Genomic DNA, 21,679 nt, shown 5'->3' with positions numbered 1-21,679 from the left:
CAGACATGCATGTGCATATTTACCAGTTCTTTAAAAACCCATGAGACTCGCGGTTTTGCGTGAGCACGCACGACACAATTTTTATGCACCCGTTTTACTGTCACTTTGCAGCAAGACACTACCACTAGAGGACAGTTAGCTTCCTGCCTCTAGTCTCCGCTACACTTTGATGTGCACATTGTACGTGTGCTATTGCGGAGATGTTGATCAGATTCAGCGGTTAGTGCAGTTTCTGCCGTCACAAGCTGTCACGCCGCCAGCCTCCAATGGCAGCTGAAGATGAGTCTATCACCTCCCCTCTCACGGGAACTGAGGTTTGTTTTGTACAACCTGTACGCCTGTTGTGTTGTGGCCAAATTAGACTTTCAAATCACTTGATGCCAGTGGGAGACTGAGAATCTCATCTTTTCCCCCCGTTTTTTCCACATCCTTTAATAATCATACCTGTTTACTCTTCAGGGAGTCCTTTCTATATTTTTCTTAAATGTGCTGTCTGAGGGTAGAGCGTCTGTAATGAAGCCAGCAGGCAGCACGCTCAGGACTCGATGAATGGGGAAAGCGCATCACACGGGACTGGAGGATTGGAGGCGGTCTGGAATTATGGGTAGGGATTGGAAGGGGTGGGTGGGGGGGTCTAGACTGTGAGGGGGGAATGTGGCGCCCTTCATGCTATTATCTTTATGGTATAGAAAAGCATGCTTCAGGCAATCAGCATGAAATTGTTAATTGCTCAGCCCACTTACGTGTCGCCCAGGGGACCGAGTCTGGGGGAGCTGCCTGAAGGACACAGATCGTGTGAGTGAATGGGTGCCCGTCGAAGTGCCAGTGTGCATATGCTTTCGTAGGCAAACTAGTCTGAATCCAGCCTTTTCCTTTGCATCGCTCGTTCCTCTGACCTTGATCTTCCTCTTGCTGTCGCTTCTTCTGCTAATGTGCACATCTGAGCTGCCTCTGCTTCGACAGTGCCCTTGTCTAATGTCAAAATGTCTCAGGAAGCCTGGCTTGCGTGTGAGTGCAACTAACCTTTGTACGAGCCCCTTATTCAAGTTTAAAATATGCTTTTCAGGAATGTTGTTTGTAGTCTCTGATATGTGTAGTCTGAGTTAAAGGGAGGGGAGAATGTTGGAAGGATGCCTCTGGGACGGTGTGCTCTGGGTCGGGCTGTCATGGCTGTGTGGAGAAATGTGCCAGTTGAGTCATTTAGAAGTGAATGAGCCGCTCGGGCAGATGAACTCCAGCAAAACGAGTCTCTCTTTTAATAGGACTCTAGGGGAGTTTGGATTCCACGTCTTCTCAGGACAACCTCATTTGATGTGCAACATTTGACCAATGTTCTACATCTACTTTGAAAAGAGGATGGAAGGAACTTGCAAAACAATTACAAAAAAAAATGCAATATGTAATATAATATTGCAGTTGTGATCAGTTGTATATTTTACAAATTGATATATTAGTTAATATATTCTGCTTTGTAATTGTTGTGTAAGTTTATATAGTGTGCGCAAAAGTGTGTATTTTTAGAGGTCTTCTACAAGTGTGAAATGAACATAAAAATGTATGTTTTGGACAAAATTTTCCCAGTTCAGGATAGTCATTGGTGAAGGGTTTGGGACTGTGACCACTCTTCTCTTGGGGTTTCATCAGTCAATCAATAACCTGGCTAAATTTGTCTACTTCAAGTCCTCTACTTCAACTACCATTGCCTGAAAAAATGATCTGTGCACGTGATATAACGCTCGTCTCCACGTTCTCGCCATCCAAATGATTTGTTATTAGGCAAATGAAGTGCTGCACACCTGCCATTAAATCCCTCCATTTTGCCGTGGTGCATGTCCACCTATCATGGGCTGTTTTTCCTTTGTCTTCTACCCTTGTTTTTACGCAAGAACATTGTGTTTTAGTTCACCATGCTGCTGTAATATTTAACATCTGCATACCCTGTAGAACCCTTGGTGATAGAGAGAGGATTTTAAGTGCAAATCAATGTGTCTTTAAAAAGCAGCATTGATCTCAATTAGAAAAAGAAAGAGGGAAGTTTGGAAAGGAGCGACTCTTGGAGTGAATGTAGCACGTTTAACAGCGGCAAGGAGGATCTCGCTCAGATGTGACTCTTGACTTTGTAAAGGTTATAGGTAATCCTACAGAACATTCCAACAAGTCTTGAAATAGTGGTTAGAATGTCCTATTGCTATTTCCGTTTTTAGTGCCGCCTGCCTGCCCAGATGTCGCCGTGTCTTCCTGTCTTTTCTAGAAGCACTGCATTGGTGCGGGAAAATTAATAATCAGAATATGAATTTTAATTATAAAAAAGAAACCGACATCTTAAACCAGCAGATCAGAAAAGACCAGAAGAAACAGAATGCTTTTTGTCCAAGTCCTTTTGACTGTCTGTTTTTGGCACTACAATTAAATTAGACTGACTTGTGAACTAACACATGGCCAACTTTTCTTTTTTTTATTTCCCTGAATATCGCCACCTGCTTGTGTCCTATCTCTCTGCACTTCTGCTTTCTGTCCGAGCTAAGCAAGCTAGCACTTCCTCTTAAGCAGAAATGAAGGAATCTCTCAGTTAATTCCTGGATGACATCAGGCTGTTGTCTGGCCTGTCCGAAGGAATGATGAGGATGAGAGGGAGCGAGTGCCGGGCCCAGGGAGGGAGAAATGGCAGCTGCTCGGCAGGAATTGATTGCATTAATTGATATGCCAATATGTAAGCTTGTTACATCCACCATTGCTTAGGATGATGGCTAACAAGTCCTGCTGATCAATGGAACCAATAAAGGCTTCATCCATTAATGAGCAATGTGGTAATTAATGTTAGCCCTAAACCAATTAGTGTGGCTACTGCATCTGCTGGTAAGAACCGAAAGAGGTCCTGTCCATTTTATCTCTTTTCCTATTGCTGTTCTCAGCCGATTCACAGATCACCCTTACAAAAACTTCTGTGGCTTACATTGGAGCTTTACTGAGCCATAGTACAGTATGACTACCATATTTATTTACAATTTCTGAGAATGTATTGAATAAAATAATAATATTCTTTCAATTATTTGATGTTAAATCAGTTAACTTTTTGTTGTTGCATTTTTTTGGCTATTTGTGGTCTTCATATTATTTTGAAATTCACAAAAATTCACATCACAATCATTTCAGACTGAAAACCTATATTTATTTATGTATTTATTTATTTTTTAACCTTGGCACTGTAGTTTCAGCAGCAGAGCAGAAAAAACACTTTTATGTTCATGGTGCCTAAAGTAATACCATGATATTACCATCATGGTAGTGTCCAAAAACATAGGTACACTACACGTACATCTAAAAATATGATCAGATAAATATTCATAATTGACTCAAAATTGCTAAATTGTGAAGTTGTATACTCACTTCTACGCAATTAGCAAGTTGATAACACATTCTCCCGCCATACAACTATACACATGATCAGTGTGATGTGATGACACATTGCTGAAGTCTGATATCAGCCCTAGTAAATGTTCACGTTGCAGCGTTCTGGTTTAAAAAAGGACATGTGACTCTTACGCGCAGATATCGGGTTACAGACCTAAATGCGAATCTTATACCACGCCTGTGACATCATCGCTCACCTGCCTATTGTGGAGGTATTTTGCCAGCAACACCCTCCCCCCCCCTCCCTCTCTCTCTCTCTCTCTCTCTCTCTCTCTCTCTCTCTCTCTCTCTCTCTCTCTCTCTCTCTCTCTCTCTCTCTCTCTTTTCAACGCAGCTGTGTAGACAGAGTGACAATCCCGAGCACTCAATCAAAGGGCCTCTGATAGACACCCGGTCTGTACAGGAAACACAACACGCTTATAAATCAATACTATTGTTTTCACATTGAAGAGCAGGACCAGTCCTGCCTGGAATCCATTACCTCACTTATCAGGCTACACCATTTTAACAAAGGACATCTTTCCCTACCCTCCCCCGCTGCCCTTCTTGACTGATATAGCAAAAGTAAGTTTTTCTCTTTTCTTTTTCTTCTTTTAATCCAAGAAAAGGTTATTACCGCAGGAATAGATATTGCAGATAAGGTGGGACATTGTAAATCTCACAGAGGAAAAGGTACAGGAAAGGAGACTGAATTTGGAAGGAGAAGACAGCTCACAGAAATGATGGTAATCTTGGTTTATTTGCCATTATGGTTCAGCCTCCCAAGGGCTTGTAATGAATTTATGCACTTTAAGTGAATGTGAGAGCTGGCACTGTGATGGGTTGTGTGTATGTCTCATTGCGTTTCATAAATTATGGAGGTCATTCTTAATTATGTATTTGTTTTTACGTGAGAGATTATGCGAGGGGTGTAAAACGGGTTATGTTTTGCATGTTTTGTGTAGTGTCAGGGGACAGGAAGTGGGGACTCTTGCCAAGCTACCAGTAGATCTCAAAGAGACAGTATGAAATGGTACATTCACCTCTCAAATACATCTGAAAGCATACACAGGACACTAGAGGACAATGTATTGCTTAGAGGTTGCTTTTTCATGACTCAAGAAACCTATGAGAGTCCTTAGTGTTGTTACTTTTGAGTTTCAATACCTAGAATTCTTTAGAGGAAACAAGATTGTTGATATATAGTAAGTTTATAGAGCTATACAATTACTGTGGATGACATCAGATAATTTGGTCTTTGATGAATTTGATGAGAAAAATGTCTTCATATTGGAATTTGACTTTGGTATCTTGTTAAAACATGAGCACATTTGTAGAGATCTCTTATGAAACTCAGTTGTGTTTACAACCAGGTGGCCTCAGCAAACTGCAAGATGAATTAGACGTTTTAAATTAATAAATTATTTGTAAAATATGAAAAAGTAATCAAACTTTAATCAAAACTAAAATGTCAAAAATTAACCCCATATTTAAACCAAAATCATACTTCTCTTTATTTTCCCCTTAAAACTTGTCATCGAAGAACATGCAGTTGACAACCACGTTATGCAATTCTATATATCAATAAAGTTTGAAAACAAGAAGCTTTGTATCTAGACATATGGAGGTCCTTTGAATATTGTGTTGGACAAAAGGGGGCCTTTGAGTCATACAGGATGATAAAGATAAGTGTGAGTGTAAGTTTTTTTTTCTTAGTAGAAGCAGTAAACTCAAGCAAACCTCTCCATTTGCTCTCCATTTATTCTCATTAGTGTCTAGGAGAGACTATCGAGATATTAAAGAGCTCTCATTTGTGATTTTCCCACAAGATTGACTGCAAAAAAAGTAAAAAGCAACATGCAAAAGATAGCGAGAGAGATTATAACAAGAGAGGCGGGCGCTCCATCCATCTCTTGGACTGAAACCTATACTCCTAATTGGTGCTTACAGCGGGGCAGACCAAATAAACAGTAAGTAAGGTGTCTCAGTGGTGGAGGAATGTCAATTCTTGCAACTTGCTCAAGCCTGCACTCTGAATGGTTGTGTATTGACCCTAGCAGACCCCCGGAGGATACTCTAATTGAAAATTAATATTGAATCAATGCCGCAGGCCATTTGCATATTGATTATAAACATCCAGGAAGGCACCAAGTATGTGCAGGATCAATAGGGCCCTTCTGCAGCTGGGTGAGCACACTACATCACATGGCAGCTGCCTGCTCCGGAGGTTAATGACTGGCGCTTGTAGAGCTGCTCTTGTCAGGTGGAATCCAGCCATAGATTTGGCTTCCACATCTAGAACCGGGTGCTAGAGACAGACAGATGGAGAGAGGAAATGAGGTATGAGAGACGTGTCAGCCAATCTTGGGGCCAAAAAGTTCTGTAGATTTCAATATGATTTAAGTCCGGTCTTTTTTAGTCCCTAATCCTATTTTTAAAGTGGAAGGAAATTTTGTACAGGTCCAAATGAAATCAAAACTTGCTCTATCTCGGCTAAAATGACTAGTATTATTTTACTTCTTTTGACCATTTTTTCACCTCTCGCTCCCCTTTTTTCTCATTGAATATCCTGTCACTCATAAATACGTCACATCACGGAAGCAAAATGCACTGCAAACTGTGTTTAATTAGTAAATGTGTTTGCTAGAATGGAAAGGACGATTAAGGCCCGTCTTTGTGGCTTTATTTGAAGCGTTACACTTGTTAAAACCCTGCTGAACAGCACGGAGTGTTGATTTAGGAGGACACATTGACCTTGTTTTCTGCCCTGCAGTTGAACCATGAACCTACAGAAAGCAAATTATGAGTGCATCTGTGAAGCCTGTGATAGCATGGTAACCTTGACTTCCTCTGTCTTTTGAGGAGAAGAACATGATATGAGACAGATCAATCGGGCCTCGTTTTAATTTTGGTAGAACATTCACAGCATTACGAGACAAAGGAAAACAGAATCCAGCACTTTAAGGTCCAGATTATGATTCAACACATGCATTCCTCTCCCCGACTCCCTGTAATGCTTTCCACATGTTGGACGGGGACAGACCAGAGGAGGTTGAGAGGGCAAATAAATGAGAAACGGAGAGTGTGAGAGTTAGCTGTGGAAAGAAGAAAGAGAAAGTTTGGCTGGATATAGTTTCTTCTCTAAACCTCTCTAACACAACACACTGCCACAGGTGATGGCCTTGCTATCAATTCACTGTGCAGTTTAGCGGCTAACACACTTATCACCATTATTATTGCTCATGCACATGGTGCTTATTTATGCCATTACTTTTGTAAATTATGATGATTTTCGCCGGCTGAAATTCACTGTAAAACCTATTAAGTTGGCAGAATTTCAAAATTTTGAGGTAGTCAGTTACATTACAAAGTAAACAAACTCAAAATTTAAAAGGATAGTTCACCCAAAAATGAAAATACTGTTATAAATGACTCACCCTCATGTCGTTTCAAACCAGTAAGACTTTCGTTCATCTTCAGAACACAAATTAACATCTTTTTGATGAAATCTGAGATCTTCCTGTCCCTCCATTGACAGCTACGCAACTACCACTTTGACACTTCAAAACGTTCATAAAGAGATTGTAAAACGAATCCATATGAATGTAGCGGTTAATGACAGTATTTTCATTTTTGGGTGAACTATTCCTTTAAGTTAGTGAATGTTAGTTGCAATATATTTGGAATATTGACTAAACCAATTCATACAATGATTGCAGTAATGTCATTAACTTTTTGCGGTTAACTGATAGCTGTAAAACTGCAACATACTGTAGTAGAAACCCCTATAAATCCCAACATAACAGAACATTCAACACAATGAATGGTGATAAAAACAAATATTTATATTGAAGGACTCATAGCTAGAAATCTTAAGGATGCTCGCAAACTTTACCACCTCAGAGAGGCCAGTGCTGAGATCAGACTGATCTTCTCCCATTTCTATGAGCAAGATCTGGATCTTACAGTCATTATGAAGCTGTAGACCATCTGCACGAGTACCAACTCCCCCCGCAAGATGGACTGGCCTGCTCGGGAAGCCCGGAGCCGAGGCCGGGGCCCTGGGAGTCAGGCTGCATCTGATTGCTTCATTACAAGCCCTTTCATTGACTTGGCTGCACTGAACTGATGAACTGAAGCAGTGGACAAGAGCACATAATTGGGAGAAATGAATTCTTATCACAGCTTTCTCATGAGGCCGCCAGTCCTGGCTGGAGCCATGTGAGGCTGTTTTCGCTGGAACTCAGACAGAGAGGGAAAAGAAAAAAGCTAAAAAAAAACAAGAGGATCTGGGATGAGGCTTCCGCTTGTATCTGGTTCTGGATAAAGGGGAGCAGAATAAATGTGCAATTTGGACTTAATTTGAAAGCGGAGGCAGCCTAAGCCTAGCCGGCCCGCCGTGAAAATCGCGCTTAGGCAACTGTCCCGTTCTAATACCTCATTGCTCCTAGTGGTATTAGAAGCGCTGTTGTTTTGTTACAACTAAAAAAGTCCAAAGGATTCTTCAGAGTCTAATGCACTCTGTTTATTTTCCTCCCAGAAGCCCCTGGGGGAGAGGCCTGTATTAGTTAGTGGCTTCACCCAGCTCATCTTTTCAGTCCACTCATCAGGCATGGCCGCCCCAATGTTTACCTGTGGGATGAATAATTAATGTGAGCTACCTGCTCCCTCATTTCAATGAGACAGACCTCTGGCTAATTAGAGAGAGAAGTCTTCCGCTCCAAGCCTCCACAGCGGGGATGACATCAACAGCAACAATAAAAACAGCAATAACAGGAGCTCTGTAAATAAAAGCAGGATTTTGCAGAATTCTGCGATTGCAGAATTTGGTGGAGGGATTGGTGGAAAACCATGGAACCAATTTAGGTGCAATGGTGGTCTCAAAGGAGTAGAATAATAGTTAATCCAATGCTTGCCCAGGAGAGACCAGTGACAAGCAGGCTCTCTCTCTCTCTTTCTTTCTCTCTCTCGCTCTGCAGAGTCAGCACAAAGACACACACACACACACACACACACACACACACACACAAGCTAACCTTTCATTCCACAACATGCTGCTTAGTTGATCCTGAGACCATTAGCCTTACCGTTTCCTCTGAAAGTTGGAAAGTAATTGTAATTGCATGGCCAAGCATTCCTCTCACACTGCATACATTAATAAGAATATTTAGCTCGCCTGGCTGATGAGCCCATCAGCCGCTGATTTTTCATTGGATCTCCTTATAGCCACCTAAACCTCACGTTTGTACTTAACATCAGCAGCATAACTTTTGATGCAATATTTAATACATTGTTTGAATACCTCACAACATTTGGCCCATATTAAATCTATAATATTTTGTCTGATCTGATGTAGACACAGTTTATCCTCATCCCCGTTATGGACAATGGATTGATTACAAAGAATGCTTGTTTAAGAAAGAAAGAAATCAACAACCTGTCCTAATTAATAACTGCAAATAAATATGCAAATTCTCATATTTATAGAATTTAACAAAGCTAAAAGGCTGAGAAATTGTTCATATTTAGATCACTTTCGTGAAATTGTGCTTTCAATTCAATATTTAAATATAGAATTTCAGATATGCATATTCTAAATTCTGCATTGAAGGAATGTTATTAGAAAAATAAATGTAATTGTTATGAAGTAAATTAAAAAGATGTTATACAAACATTAATATTAAATATTATTAGAATTATATATACACACAACAGTTCTGTCTGGTTCTCAAATCTGATTGGCTGAGAGCCTTTTCCAGCCGTGCGATATTAATTATGTATAATTACAAGTAACTAACCCTAAAACTAGCCTTAACCCTAACCTTATAGTAAGTAGGCTACATATAGTTAATTAATATTATTCAGTACTTATTTGAGTAAGTAAAAAAAGAAAAGAAAAGTGTAACCTAGTTTTTTCATACACATAATAATAAAAAGTAAAAAAAAGATATAACAAGGTTAGGGTTCTTTTTACTTGTAATTTTAAGAAAGCCAACGCGCGTTCGAGCAAGGTTAATGCGAACATTCACATTTTTAGTCTTTTCCTTCTCTTTCCCTGAGCCAAAGATAACTCGCTGAGTAACAGGAGTGCCTGTAATTATTTCTGTTCCTCTCTCCAGGAGCTCGTCTCAACGCAGCGCTCAAACTTCACACTGCACCACGTGTCCTGTCTGTTCAAACTGACTCATGACACACGTCAGATGAAGCCAAACTCTTATGGCTAGCCGAAGTAAATATGAAACGGAGTAATAGGTATGTTCCGAGGTGAAGGGCTGCGCTTTCGGCTGTGGGAGGAAGTGGCCTTGAGGGCCAGAAGGGAAAACAGAGATGCTTTTGGAGCAAATTACGATTGTGAATATCTGTAAAAGAGCAGACATTTCCAGGGCTCAGCTTAAAATGAAGTCCTGAGTGTGAAGTGTGCTTATTTGACATGTGTGACCCATGCTGGTGGAGCTGAATGTGGAAACTGACCGTGGAACTGTAGCCATCATTAGGGCTGAAGAAAAGATAGATGGAGCGAAGGAAGAGCGGATAGGAAAGGACGGAAAAGGCACAACCAAAATTCCAAATGTTGGCGTTGTTAGCGGCAAATGTTTTTTTCAAACAATGTTTTTGAGTCCTTTCTTTCCAGTGAGCCAGTTGCCATACAGCAAATTGGTAAACTGATTAGACTGAGATTAGAGGCTGCTGATAAGAGATTGGATGGATATACTCTCGAGATTAAATGGATAACTAGATCGACTGATAGCTGAGTTGGTGCGTTGCTTCTCTTCCTCGACCTCCCCAGTTTCTATTGTAATTAAGGCTTTAAGGTGTGCATGTAATCAAATAAATAAATAATGCCTGAATTATGCGATAATGAATTAATACATTACAGGAGGAGAATAAATAAGCCCCAGCTAATTGCATAAGATGAGTCTTTTTTCATTAGCTTTTTGGGGGGAAATCTCATTATATGCATCACAAACTATAATCCTTCTTTAGAAATATGTAAATTTGCAATCATGGAAATAAATAAATAAATAAACTGACAAGAGGAAGGAGAGACACTTTTGAGCAGCGTTATGTCATGTTCGCATTCTGCTTCCTTGGGCACCTCATTTGTCTCGACGTGACAAAAATTATCTTCGCCCACCAGTATATTTGATGAATTTTGACTGCTGTGTGTATTGAAATCAAAACAATCGTCTGGTTAATGATACTGCTGTAATTCTACTCTACTGTTTTATTTCATATTTTATTTTTTATTATGTTCAATCAAGATTAGAGTGAATAGTCCCTTGATGGGACGCTTGGCTATCCTACTATTTGCCTAATGTAATCCGCCGCAGATCGCTATTGTCACCATGTACATAGTTTTTTCTCAGAAAGAGCGTTAGATGGTCTTAAGCACTGTAAATTTTCATTTTGCTAGTTACACTTTTCACCACATCATTTCCTAGATGAAAATGTGCTCCGCAACCCTGTAATGAGAATGTAGTGTGACTTTAATTATGAAAAAATGAGCATTTCCTTTCATTTGGCATGAGCTCTGAAGTACAACGTTTTAGTTGGGCTGTCAGAATGCATGCATATACTACTAGGGCATATACTCGTGCACAAAACACACACGCAAATATTAATTGTCAGCCGGATAAACATATCTATAGTAATTACATCAGAAAATGGAGATGGGGCCGATCATGTTGTGCATAATTACTGCAGAAAAACAATGCATGTCTATTAAGCGTCATTATGGAGCTTTCACGGATAGCAATCCAATTACCACTAGTTTGTTTCTCACTGTAAATAGGCACATTCGAGACAGTGCAGCTCCGCAGTGTCTGGGCGTCTCACGGCACTAAAAGAGCAGCGATTTTTAAAGCTGGCGTATTAGATATGTGACCATCAGCTGATCTGAGATCAGAGGGCAGGCTGGTTGTTGCCATGCAGCCGGGGCATCTGATGGCTGCTGAATTATTTATCCCGGCTGCAGGACGGCTATGGCGACAACGGTCCTCACTTGTGGCCATTAGATGCTGTCTTGTTCTACAGAAGGAGAGTGTGTGTGCGGTAGAGGGCGAATAACGGGGGTCCGGGATGACCCCCCTGCTCAATTACTTCACGCTGGGTTGACCCAAACGCCTCTTTGTCACTAAAGAGAGTGAGCAAGGCGAGATTCTACAGATCAAAGTGCAGAACTTTTAATTAAGAAAGAGAAAAGGCTTTATTTGTACCGAAAAAAGAAAGATAGAAGCAACCAGACATTTTCCTATTAAGGAGAAATGTCAAGCGCAGTGGTGAAGCGATAGTCTGCGCGCCTTCCTTTGTTGTCCCTCCTGACATTGCGGGCTAATTTTTCATGGTTATTTGAACTGGAAAATGAAAGAGAGGTTTGCGATTATTTCCTATAAATGACAACACAATCGCATTACGCTTCAGTACAAACACAGAGAGGATATTGCCTTTTCATATTTCATGTGAACGTAATGGATGGGTTATGCAAAGAGGCCCAGAAAGAAAGACAAATGGAGGAAGGGAGCAGCAAGTGTTTGATTTGTATTAGAAAATGGCCTGAAAGTGGGACGGATGAACCGTATTTCCCTTTTTTTCAATAACTGGTGGCGGTACTGAGCTTGTTTTAAGTGCCTGCACAATGTAAAGATTGGATTTCTGTAGAGGATTGCTATTAGCTGCCACTGGGGGTGGAACTGCAGCGATCCGGTGTGTGTGTGCAGGGGGAAGCTTTTCTGTGTGTCCACCGCTGCCTCTGCCTGGCTGTGTTCCGAATGGAATAGCTACTGGTGTACTGTTTAACACATATAGCATGGGATATAGCATTCTGCGCTATATGATATGTTGCATATCTGTTGTTATTACACGGCTCTGTGGAATACTTGATTCTGATTGGTCAATCACACCATCCAGCATTGTTATTCCCCAGTAACAACCAGTAAAAACTGATAACACAGGCTCATCCGGGTAACTGAAGTCAGTGCTATACGCTTGCTAGAAAAGTTATTTCTTTGTGGAAGTTTTGCGTTTGGTGAGCTAATAAAATATTAAAACTCCAATACATTTTTTGTAAACAATTATTTAATTATATCATCTGGGTATCGCAGACTCGCTCTCTTGTTTCATAAAAACGCAGCCGCTGCATTTTGCAACGATTGTTTTGTACCCTTTAATGGATTATAAGATAACAAATAAGTATGATTTTAAAACAGTTTGATCAATATCTCTTATCCACATAATTATTTATGTGGCTAAATGTTGTGTAATAAGTGGTATGACTGTACCATATCCCTTAAATGTCCGTCTAGTTTGAACTCGCTGCTTGCTAGCAACTGCTTTCTTCGCGGAAGCTTTGCTTTTAAAGTCCTAATAAAATATTTTAAGCTCAAGTCAATATTTTGTGTCTTATTATTATTTACTTATGTGCCAAGTAGCTGTGTAATAAGCGGGATAATGTATATCCAGCCGGTTGTTATCTCAGAATAAACCCCTTCAGGTTGATGCAAGACATGTCCTGATCACTCTGTTGGGGTTTATTCTGCTATAACAACCGGATGGATGTACATAATCCTTATGTATTCCATTACCAACAAATTTGCATGCCATCCACAGTACACAAAAGTAAGAGCAACATGCTAGAAGGCTATTCCAATTCCAAACACAACCCAACTTAACTTATGAACACTCTTCCCACACCTCTCACGTCCTTCCCAGCTGCGAGGGTGCAGTGAAATCCCAGGGCTCAAACACATCAATATGAACCCCACTCTTATATTTCTCAAATAAAATTGATTAAGTCATCTGGTATTCATAAGCCTTAAAAATTCTGTTTTATCTCCTGGTCCGCTGACATAAACAAGCGGGTGGTGCTACACGGGGTCTTCAATTGCAGGACACACTTTTCCTACAGAACGCCTTGGTGCGTGCAGAGCCCACCTATGGCGGGATGCTGCCCTGTTTGAGTTGTGTTTACTTAATGTCTGTTTTTCGAAGAACGTAGACTCGCGTTGCATTATCCACACGAAAGCCGCGAGCGGCAACATGCGTACGCCGTAACGACCGCACGCCAAGGTGGGCCCTACATACATACATGCGTACGTTCAGACCGCATTGATTTTCTGAGCTAATACCTCTACAGAGTGATCCACAGGCAGATGGATGCACTACAAAGATATGCAAATCCCACGCTCAATATATCGACAGGCGGAGATCCTTCTCAGACGTCCCACTGTACCAGGCAGAGCAGTCTAAAGAGAGACGTAAACAGATAAGTAGCTGTTAATAGACAGGCGCTGGCTTATACAAACATTGGACAAACCTTCCTGGACCTCCGCAAGTCCTCAGCCAAACTTGTGTTTTTTTTTTTTTTGGTAGGAAGCCCGGCATGTTGGTTGATGCGCAGTATTTGAATATGCAATATGAAAAGCTTGGAATATGAAAAGCAGCGATTGTATTGTGTTCTCACAAAGGGGAAATGTGATATAATGACATCTGAATTGTGTTAGAGAAAAACTGGTGTTTATTTTCTCCTGTCACTGTTTGTACATTAGCACTGTGTTCACATTCAAACACATGCATTTCCACATCAAATATGACTGATCAAGTCGAATATCACATTTAATTCCGTTACAGATGCAATCTGTGTGTGTTTCTCTGTATGCAAACACTCCACCTGGTAATTAAATTGAGTTTGTGGCCAGTGCCGTACACGAGGAGAGATGAGCTATGAACAGAAGAGCTGTGACAGTTTCAGGTTATATGATTTTTATGTCCCTTTTTACCAAATGAAAAATCAATACGTTTTTTTTCCGGGTTATACATATTCAGTGCGCCGTCAAGCCCCAGCCCTTAATGGGAGGGGGGGTGGTATCTGCTCGGCTGTCACAACTGTACCATCACATTTTCCGAGCCACTGGTGAATATATCAGACTGCATGTGGTTGCCCTTCTTGACTTTTTATTGTATTTTTGTCGTCCTTGCGTTCCTCCTCCTTTTCCTCCTGTCTCAAAATAACAGAAAGCAGCGTAGTATGAGATAAAGATGAAGAAGGAAAAGATAGGTTGGGGGTAGAACGAGAGCAGTAGGCCAGTAGTGCGGTGCTGTGGCTGTTGAGGGACGCTCTGACAGCACGTTCTCGCCTTTGTGCAGCAAAATGTCTCCAGGCGCAGGAGAGCAACGTCCATGCGGCCCTTTCAACCTCGCAGAGTGCAGGGCAGAAAAAGCACAGCACACTACTCTGCTATTAATGTGTTTTGTGTTTGAGAGACTGCTGTCAAACACTGCCTAATGGCTCCTGTGTGTGTTTGTTTGCACAAATGTCCCCACAAGGATAGTAAAAACCTGAAATCACATCCATTGTGGAGACCAGCGTTCCCAGTGGTATTATCATTTCATGCCACGACTGTACCATGGTATTGACACCATAGTTTTGTACATATATAACAGTTGAGAGCTTGGAAAATCATTAATATTTGATTGTACTTTAAATACTCATCCATAATTGTATTTTTAAAATCTAAAAAAAATATGGGTTCCTATGACCTGGCAATTTTAAAATAAAAGTCATGAAAATTGATATTGTTATTATGATCCCTTTACTTAATGCATTAACTAACAATGAGCAAAACATTTGTTACAGTATTTATTAATCTTTGTTAAAGTTAATTAATACAAATATGACTGTTAGCTTGGGTCCATTAAATAATAATAAAAGATTCAACTTTTGATTTGAATAATGTATTAGTAAATGTGGAAAATAACATTAAAATGAATAAATGCTTTAGAAATATTTTAATTGTTAGTTCGTGTTAACTAATGTAGTTAACAAATGGAACCTAAGTGTTACTATAAATATTATTATATTATATATATATATATTTTAAATACATGTTTCAATGTTATTGAATTGCTCTTTTAAGTTCAGGGTTTTTTTAATGAATTGGTAAAACCGGCACAAAAATGTTCTGAATTATTAATTAGCCATTCAATCTGAATCAAAATGATAAAAAAAAAAAAAAATGTGTATAAAGTAAAATGACGGGACATGTCATAGATATTTATTGGATCGAGATGAATGACCAAAGGCATTCGGCTGACATGTGTACATAGACAAGCAATTAAAAAAATAGCTTGGACAAAATGCAGACATGCGTCCTGTTAGAACAGCCCCAACACGGTAAACCTGCCTTCTGTTTATTTATGTATTTCACTGTAATTTTGTGCGAGCGGTGTGATGTATGTCACTTTCAAGTCACTTCCTCATGATGTCAGACACAGATCAGAAGCTATTGGAAATGTCATGCTTGTGATGCGATGTCACATTGGGTATTGAAACGAAATGATGTCTGTTTAGAAGAGGAGGATTTGACAGTGCCGGTGTAAATTCGATTTCCCCTGATTAGCCGTCTCCTTCCGCCACAGACTGCGCCGGTAGGTGAGCCGTCCACTGAAATGGCCAGTGATTTTGAAAGGCTTGGGGGATCAAATTAAGTGTTGCGCAGGGGGCGTGTGGGGTCGGCTCGGAGGGTGTGTGGAGAGCCGACGGAGAAGGACGGGGGAGGGGAGACGTGAACCTCTTGTTCTAAGGCAGAGTGAGCTTTCCCTTCTGTTTGTGATCAACTTGATGTTTAAAGTTTGCTAGCTGTTAGCTAGCCCACCCTCCTCCTCCTCCTCTTCCTCCTCCTCCTCCTCGTCCCGCGCCTCCCCCCTCTGGCGCACAGCCCCATGGAGACACAAAGTATTCATTCACATTTAGATTTGGGGGTCACGACAGGGCCAGTGCTGAGCGAACGCCATGGCTTCTGGAAGGCAGGTCAGGAATCTAGCACATAACTCAGCCCCGCTCCGATACAGAGCCACGGCCCTTTAAACCAAAGAGGTATTTAGCTTTTCTTTTTTCGTGCTAGAGGTGAGTGCGTGCTTGTTTGAGAGTGTGTGAGAGTGATAAAGACGGACAAACACGAGGTTGTCCTGTATTCGTCCTCGTGTTTTGGGGTGTGTTTGAGAGGGAGGGTGTTGCCGTTGTTTGGGAGTGTGGTCACCATGCGCACTATGTTGGTCTCGCTGACGTTTGCCTGACTCATGCTCTGTGTTTATGGTGACGGAGGGGTTTACCCAGAGTGCATTGTTTTGAATGGGTAAACCGTTTTGCTTCAAAAGCAGTTTTGGAGAGCAACTTAAATATTTGGTCATGAAGTTTCTTTTCATGACACGATTATGTGTTTGCTCACAGCATTTATTTTCTAAAAAAAAAAAAGGGTAATTAAGTGGCTTTGACTGGAAGACATTTTTACTGTTTACTTTTTTAGTGTTTACATTAGTTTATTCCAGATTCTGATTGGCTGACAGATATTCCAAGGTGTTTTTTTAGTTTTCTATAACTTCACGGAATGAAATTTCATGTTCACGCTGCATGTTTTTCTGAACTAAAAAGGTGTTTGTCACCATTCACACCTTATGTAGATGTGGTAACTGTGGTTTAAGTGAATCTTATTCTGGACCGCTATATTGATCTGCTTTTCATTTTTAAAAATTCAGCGGCCAATCATCAATTATTCCTGACTTATTGTAATCCATTTGGTGGACAGTTTCAGAAGGGTTTTCGCCCATCCAGTGATGGTGTCTACAGATTGCGGCTGGTCTGGGACGAAGGCAGTGTTTTTTTGTGTGTTGTGGTTTAGAGGGGGGTCCTGTTTGGGGTGGGAGGGGCACGGACGGGGCCGGAGAAGTGCTGATATGAGGAGCGGACAAAGCGTGAAAGCCCCCAGCATGGAGCCTATGTCCCATTGTCCCGCAGAACCCTTCTGTCACTTTCATTTTACACCGCGCTCTCCGAAGTCAGGACAGCTTTGATATAGGGAAGGGGTGCGGGAGGGGATGGCGGGGGGCCAGAGGGGGATCTCGTCGGAAAATAAAAAACAGGACAAGCAAGGGAGAGAGAGAGAGATAGAGTCCGTGAGGTGTGAAATAAGATTGCTTTTTTATCCAACAGTGCAGCGTTAAAGACAAGGAAACTGTCTGTTGTGGGGCAGAATAAGGGGGAGAAAGCGGTATATGGGGTGGAAGACGAAGGGGAAATGTGGCCCCACAGATTTACAGTGATGTGCGCTGTGACACCTGGTTAAAATGATAACCAGTGCTTCGGTAATCCTAATGAGAGTAATGAGAAAGAGCAGCCGCTCACAGACAGACTGGCTCACATCGTTGCACTGCGCTCTGGCTGGAGGAAAGGTGAGGCGAGGCAGGCCAGAGACTCGCCTCGAGAGCCAATGCTAGACCTTCAGAGGATCCCAAGAGCTTCTCAGGTACGGTCCCTCAATGTGTACGCATTTTCGAGAGCGCCAGACTGATTCCTGATGAGTTCGATGCTGGGTTTGTGGTATGAATATGCACGCCGGCCCTTCGCTCTGGGTAGGAGAGGCTGGATGAAGCAGTGGTTAGCATGTATTATTTATTTGGCGGTTTGTGCCTGTCAGTATGATTAGTATGTGTGTAATCACCGTTCTTCTGGGAAAACGGGGGAAGGCAGGTCGGCCTCATCTGAAGGTAATCGCGCTGTCTTCTGAGTCTCATCGCTTGGCGCTGACTTCCTGTCTAGCATCTGCTTTTGTCATCTCCACATATTTCTCTGTCCGCGATCAGTATATATTTGTCTGTGCCTTTCTAACCTCTCTGCCGTCATCTGCTCTGTGTATGTGTCTTGCCAATTTCTCTTCCTTGCTTGTATAGGCTGACACCTATAGGTCAGCGTGAGATACTGCATGCTGAGAATGACTGTGTGCATGCGGTTTGAATGCTTCATCTGCAGTTCTCTCACACATTATCATGCGTTTCCGAGTCCGCCGAGACGACCTCCTTACAAAATTAAAGTCCATTTTCTGCATCCCTCCATGTCTGGCTTTGTTGAAATGTTGTGGTATTGTGTTTCCTCCGAGAACAGACGTGCTTTGTAATTTCAGGCGCTGCGGTGGGCTTATTCAGTTGGCGTGATTAGATTAAGGCAAAAGTTAATATCACTGTACGAGGACGGGTTAATGAGGACGATTAATTAGAAAGCCTAACCTTCAGGGTATTGTCCTTTACATTTTTAGGATTTGGGTTAGCAAATGGCCTCTCGCCATAGCTGCGAGTGCTTCCTCTTAATCTATTTCCAGGCCAGATCTATGACTACATTTGGGTGGGTCCTTTCATTTGCAGCTTACTCTAAGGCCACTTGTGACCTTTCATTAATTATGGCTGGCCCGGGTTTAATCATTGTGTACTGCGGTGGTGGTGGAGATGAGGAATAGGCACATTCATTTGCCTCTTAGACACACGGCCATGAAATTAAATGTCTACCTATCTGAGTACTACTGCGGGGAGGGTGGTCGGCGTACAGTCAGGGAGCGAGATGTTGATGAGAAAAAGGTGAGAGATGATTTAGGGTGGCAGCTGTTGCATGAAGCGACTCTCTATTAAGAGAAGTAAGTGTGCTAGAGCAGGAATTAGACACACTGGCGGCTCTTCTAGAGGTGTAAAATCTACCTGGGGATTATTTTGTAATCTGGCTGCTTCTGACTCCATATCATATAGTAATTCCCAGCCTGGTGAAGGTGGATTTATCTAGACTGCAGTGCATGTTGCTTTCATTTTTTTTTTTTTTTTTTTTTTTTGCCTTTCCAGCCCATTACTCAGCCCAATGCTGGGTAATGTTGGTTTGTGGAGAACGGAAATTGCTCGTTGCCTTGGGAACATAACAGAAACAGGCACGTTTGTGAAATAATGACATTTTCTATATGTATATATAGGCAGTTATTCCACTGAATCAGTGTGGGCTCTTGAGTAATATGGCCTAACTGCATAATCCATACTGCGATCAAGCTCTAGGTGCTTCATCTACACCGAGCACAGGTGCAAATCTCTGTGTTTTTGCTTTACGGAGCTTTTGTGGTTGTTTTTAGAAAAAAAATGAGACTGAGATGAAATGAACAACAGTTCTGTTTATCTACCGCCTCCTTTGTATCTGCACTCCTGTAGGTTATTATTTAATAATTTGCCTGTTATGCCGAAAAACTACTCTTGTGAATTAACACGCGTAGTTTTATAACCTTGCAGTGTACGGAAGACTCTGTATACTAGTGTTTTCTTGTGTAATTACTTTCTCCCAGAATGCCACAGCGGAAACCACAGCGATTGTAGGCTTTGGCAAACGGTCTGCCCCAGTCGTGTTTCCTCTTGGTGCATCAATAATTAAAACAGTGCAACAAAATGCAGAATTACACATAGCACAAGACCATCAGATGTAAATGGCTTTAACTGCTCTAGATACACACACACACGCTCACACACACAAATGGTTTCTTGTAGCACATTAAGTCAAGGAGATGGAAATGTTTAGAGATGTTGATGTATTACTCGCAGCGAGAGAGTTATGGCGGAGGCGTTTATTAAATACGCCGCTCCATGTTCATGCAGAGACCAAAAAAGCGTTTTTGAAGAATGATGGATTGAGGTTGTACTTTAACAGTTCTAAAAACCGAACACTGATGAGAATAAACTTTAATGGATTGCGGGGCGGCCTTTAAAAAAAACCCGGCTGGTCCGGATTCAAGTCGTGTCCCGGGAAGGCTTCTAAAGTGGCTGGAACGTTATTCGACAATAAAAGCTGTTTTAAGTTAAGGGTTCTGATATTGTCGTGGAATAGCGCTCTTTGAGCGTGGAGATGAATATTTGAACAGGATATTTCAACGGCCGTTGTTGTCCTGTCGATACATCAATAACCCACCTGATAGAGTGTAGAGTGCAGGGGGAGGCATTTTCAAAAGAACATTTAAGTACATTTGCTGAGAATTAGCTGACTTGTGTAATAACTGATAAGGCTTATTGACTGCCATGGACTTTACTGTTGCAAAATCAATGTTTGTGTGTGCTAGCCACGGTACTTTTAAACAAGCTCGGCCCGGGAAAGGGGGTGCTCGGGGGGCACGAGGTGGGAATAAAAAGGATTGATGCCCATTTTATTATCTGTTCTTCAGCATCTTCTCTCTGTTACTTACACATGGCATTATTGGAGATCCATTGTTGAGAGTTTGCTGCCTTTAAATGGCCTAATATATTGAACAGGGGGCTTTTAAGATGGTTACAGGGGATTTCTGCATTTGACTTGGCAAAATAAAATGAATTGTGGGCTGAGTTTTAAATATTTATGATTTTTTTTTTCTTTGCATTACCTTGGGTTTTAAAAATGAACTTAACCCGATATTGGTGAGCGGCCCGCAGCAAGGGACTGTAATTATGAACGTTGGGAGAGGTACTAGAGAGAGAGACGCACAGAAACTCTCCTCTCTCTCTCGATACTCGCACAATTATTTTTCCTGTCTGCATGCTCAGAGCCGCTGTGGAAAATGTGTGTATGTCTCTACCACATGTGTGCGGTTTGCTGCAGTTTTATGTTCATATTAAACAGAGGAAGCCATAAAGATATTTGTGTCATGGTCCTGCATAAATGAAGAATTATAACTGTGGAGTCGAGGCTCGTTTTAAAAAGAAATCTCTATAAAATGATGCCATCAAAAATATAAGACATTATGAAAATAATCATGTGCTTAAAAAAGAGTGAAAGATATAATTCTGCAAATGCATTTTGGAGATACAAATATATGATTACAGAAAAATGCAATATATATATATAAATATATATATATAAATCTTGCAATTATATTTTGTGTTATTATATGGTCTATCATCTATGGTAGGGGAGAGAAGTGTCTGCTTTGTCTCATAACCTTGTAAATGGTTGTCAGAGAATGTAATTGTTGTGCGCTCCTATAGAAAAAATGCTGCCGTCCCTTTAAGTGCTTCCACCAATTCTGATGGAGTGCTGATTTACATATCCCATCCTCTCCTCCCCCTTCAGGAGAGCTGAGTGAGGATGTGGAGGCTGCCAGTGAGACCACCACAGATCAGGAGGACCAAACCAAAGACAGAGAGAGTGGGGGGGAGAGGGAGCTCACCAAAGGGACAGGTAAGCCCTATCTTTCCAATTCACTATACAGGGAGTCCATTATAACAAGGGACTGCTAGATTTTTACATATATAGTCACTTAGAAGCCTTTATATTCCTCCAGTGTAGTGGCTTATTAAATAAGGTGATGTATTACCACATATATTTCAGTGCACTTTAAGAAGCTACTTCTTTTTTTCTTTTCTTTTTTCAAGAATCAGGCTTAATTTAATATGTTTTATTTCTCACCCCTGAGGATATAGTTGGAATTCCCAGTAAAAAAAATTAACCCTGATTACGGCGAATCTGATCAAG

General features: G+C 41.2%; 1 protein-coding gene across 2 annotated transcripts in view; it reads left to right on the top strand.

Annotated features, from left to right (window-relative positions):
• Positions 1-21,679, top strand: part of zfhx3b (zinc finger homeobox 3b) — a 431,922-nt gene that overhangs the window by 383,318 nt on the left and 26,925 nt on the right. For both annotated transcript variants that reach the window (XM_079589354.1, XM_079589353.1), the window contains one exon: positions 21,278-21,385. In XM_079589354.1, the coding sequence (XP_079445480.1) occupies positions 21,278-21,385 (108 nt within the window). The remainder of the gene's footprint in view (positions 1-21,277; positions 21,386-21,679) is intronic.

The sequence above is a fragment of the Phoxinus phoxinus genome, assembly GCF_949152265.1.
Source record: "Phoxinus phoxinus genome assembly, chromosome: 2".
Taxonomy (NCBI): Eukaryota; Metazoa; Chordata; class Actinopteri; order Cypriniformes; family Leuciscidae; genus Phoxinus; species Phoxinus phoxinus.
Note: the sequence above shows the minus strand (reverse complement) of the source record. Positions and strands in the feature narration are given on the sequence as shown.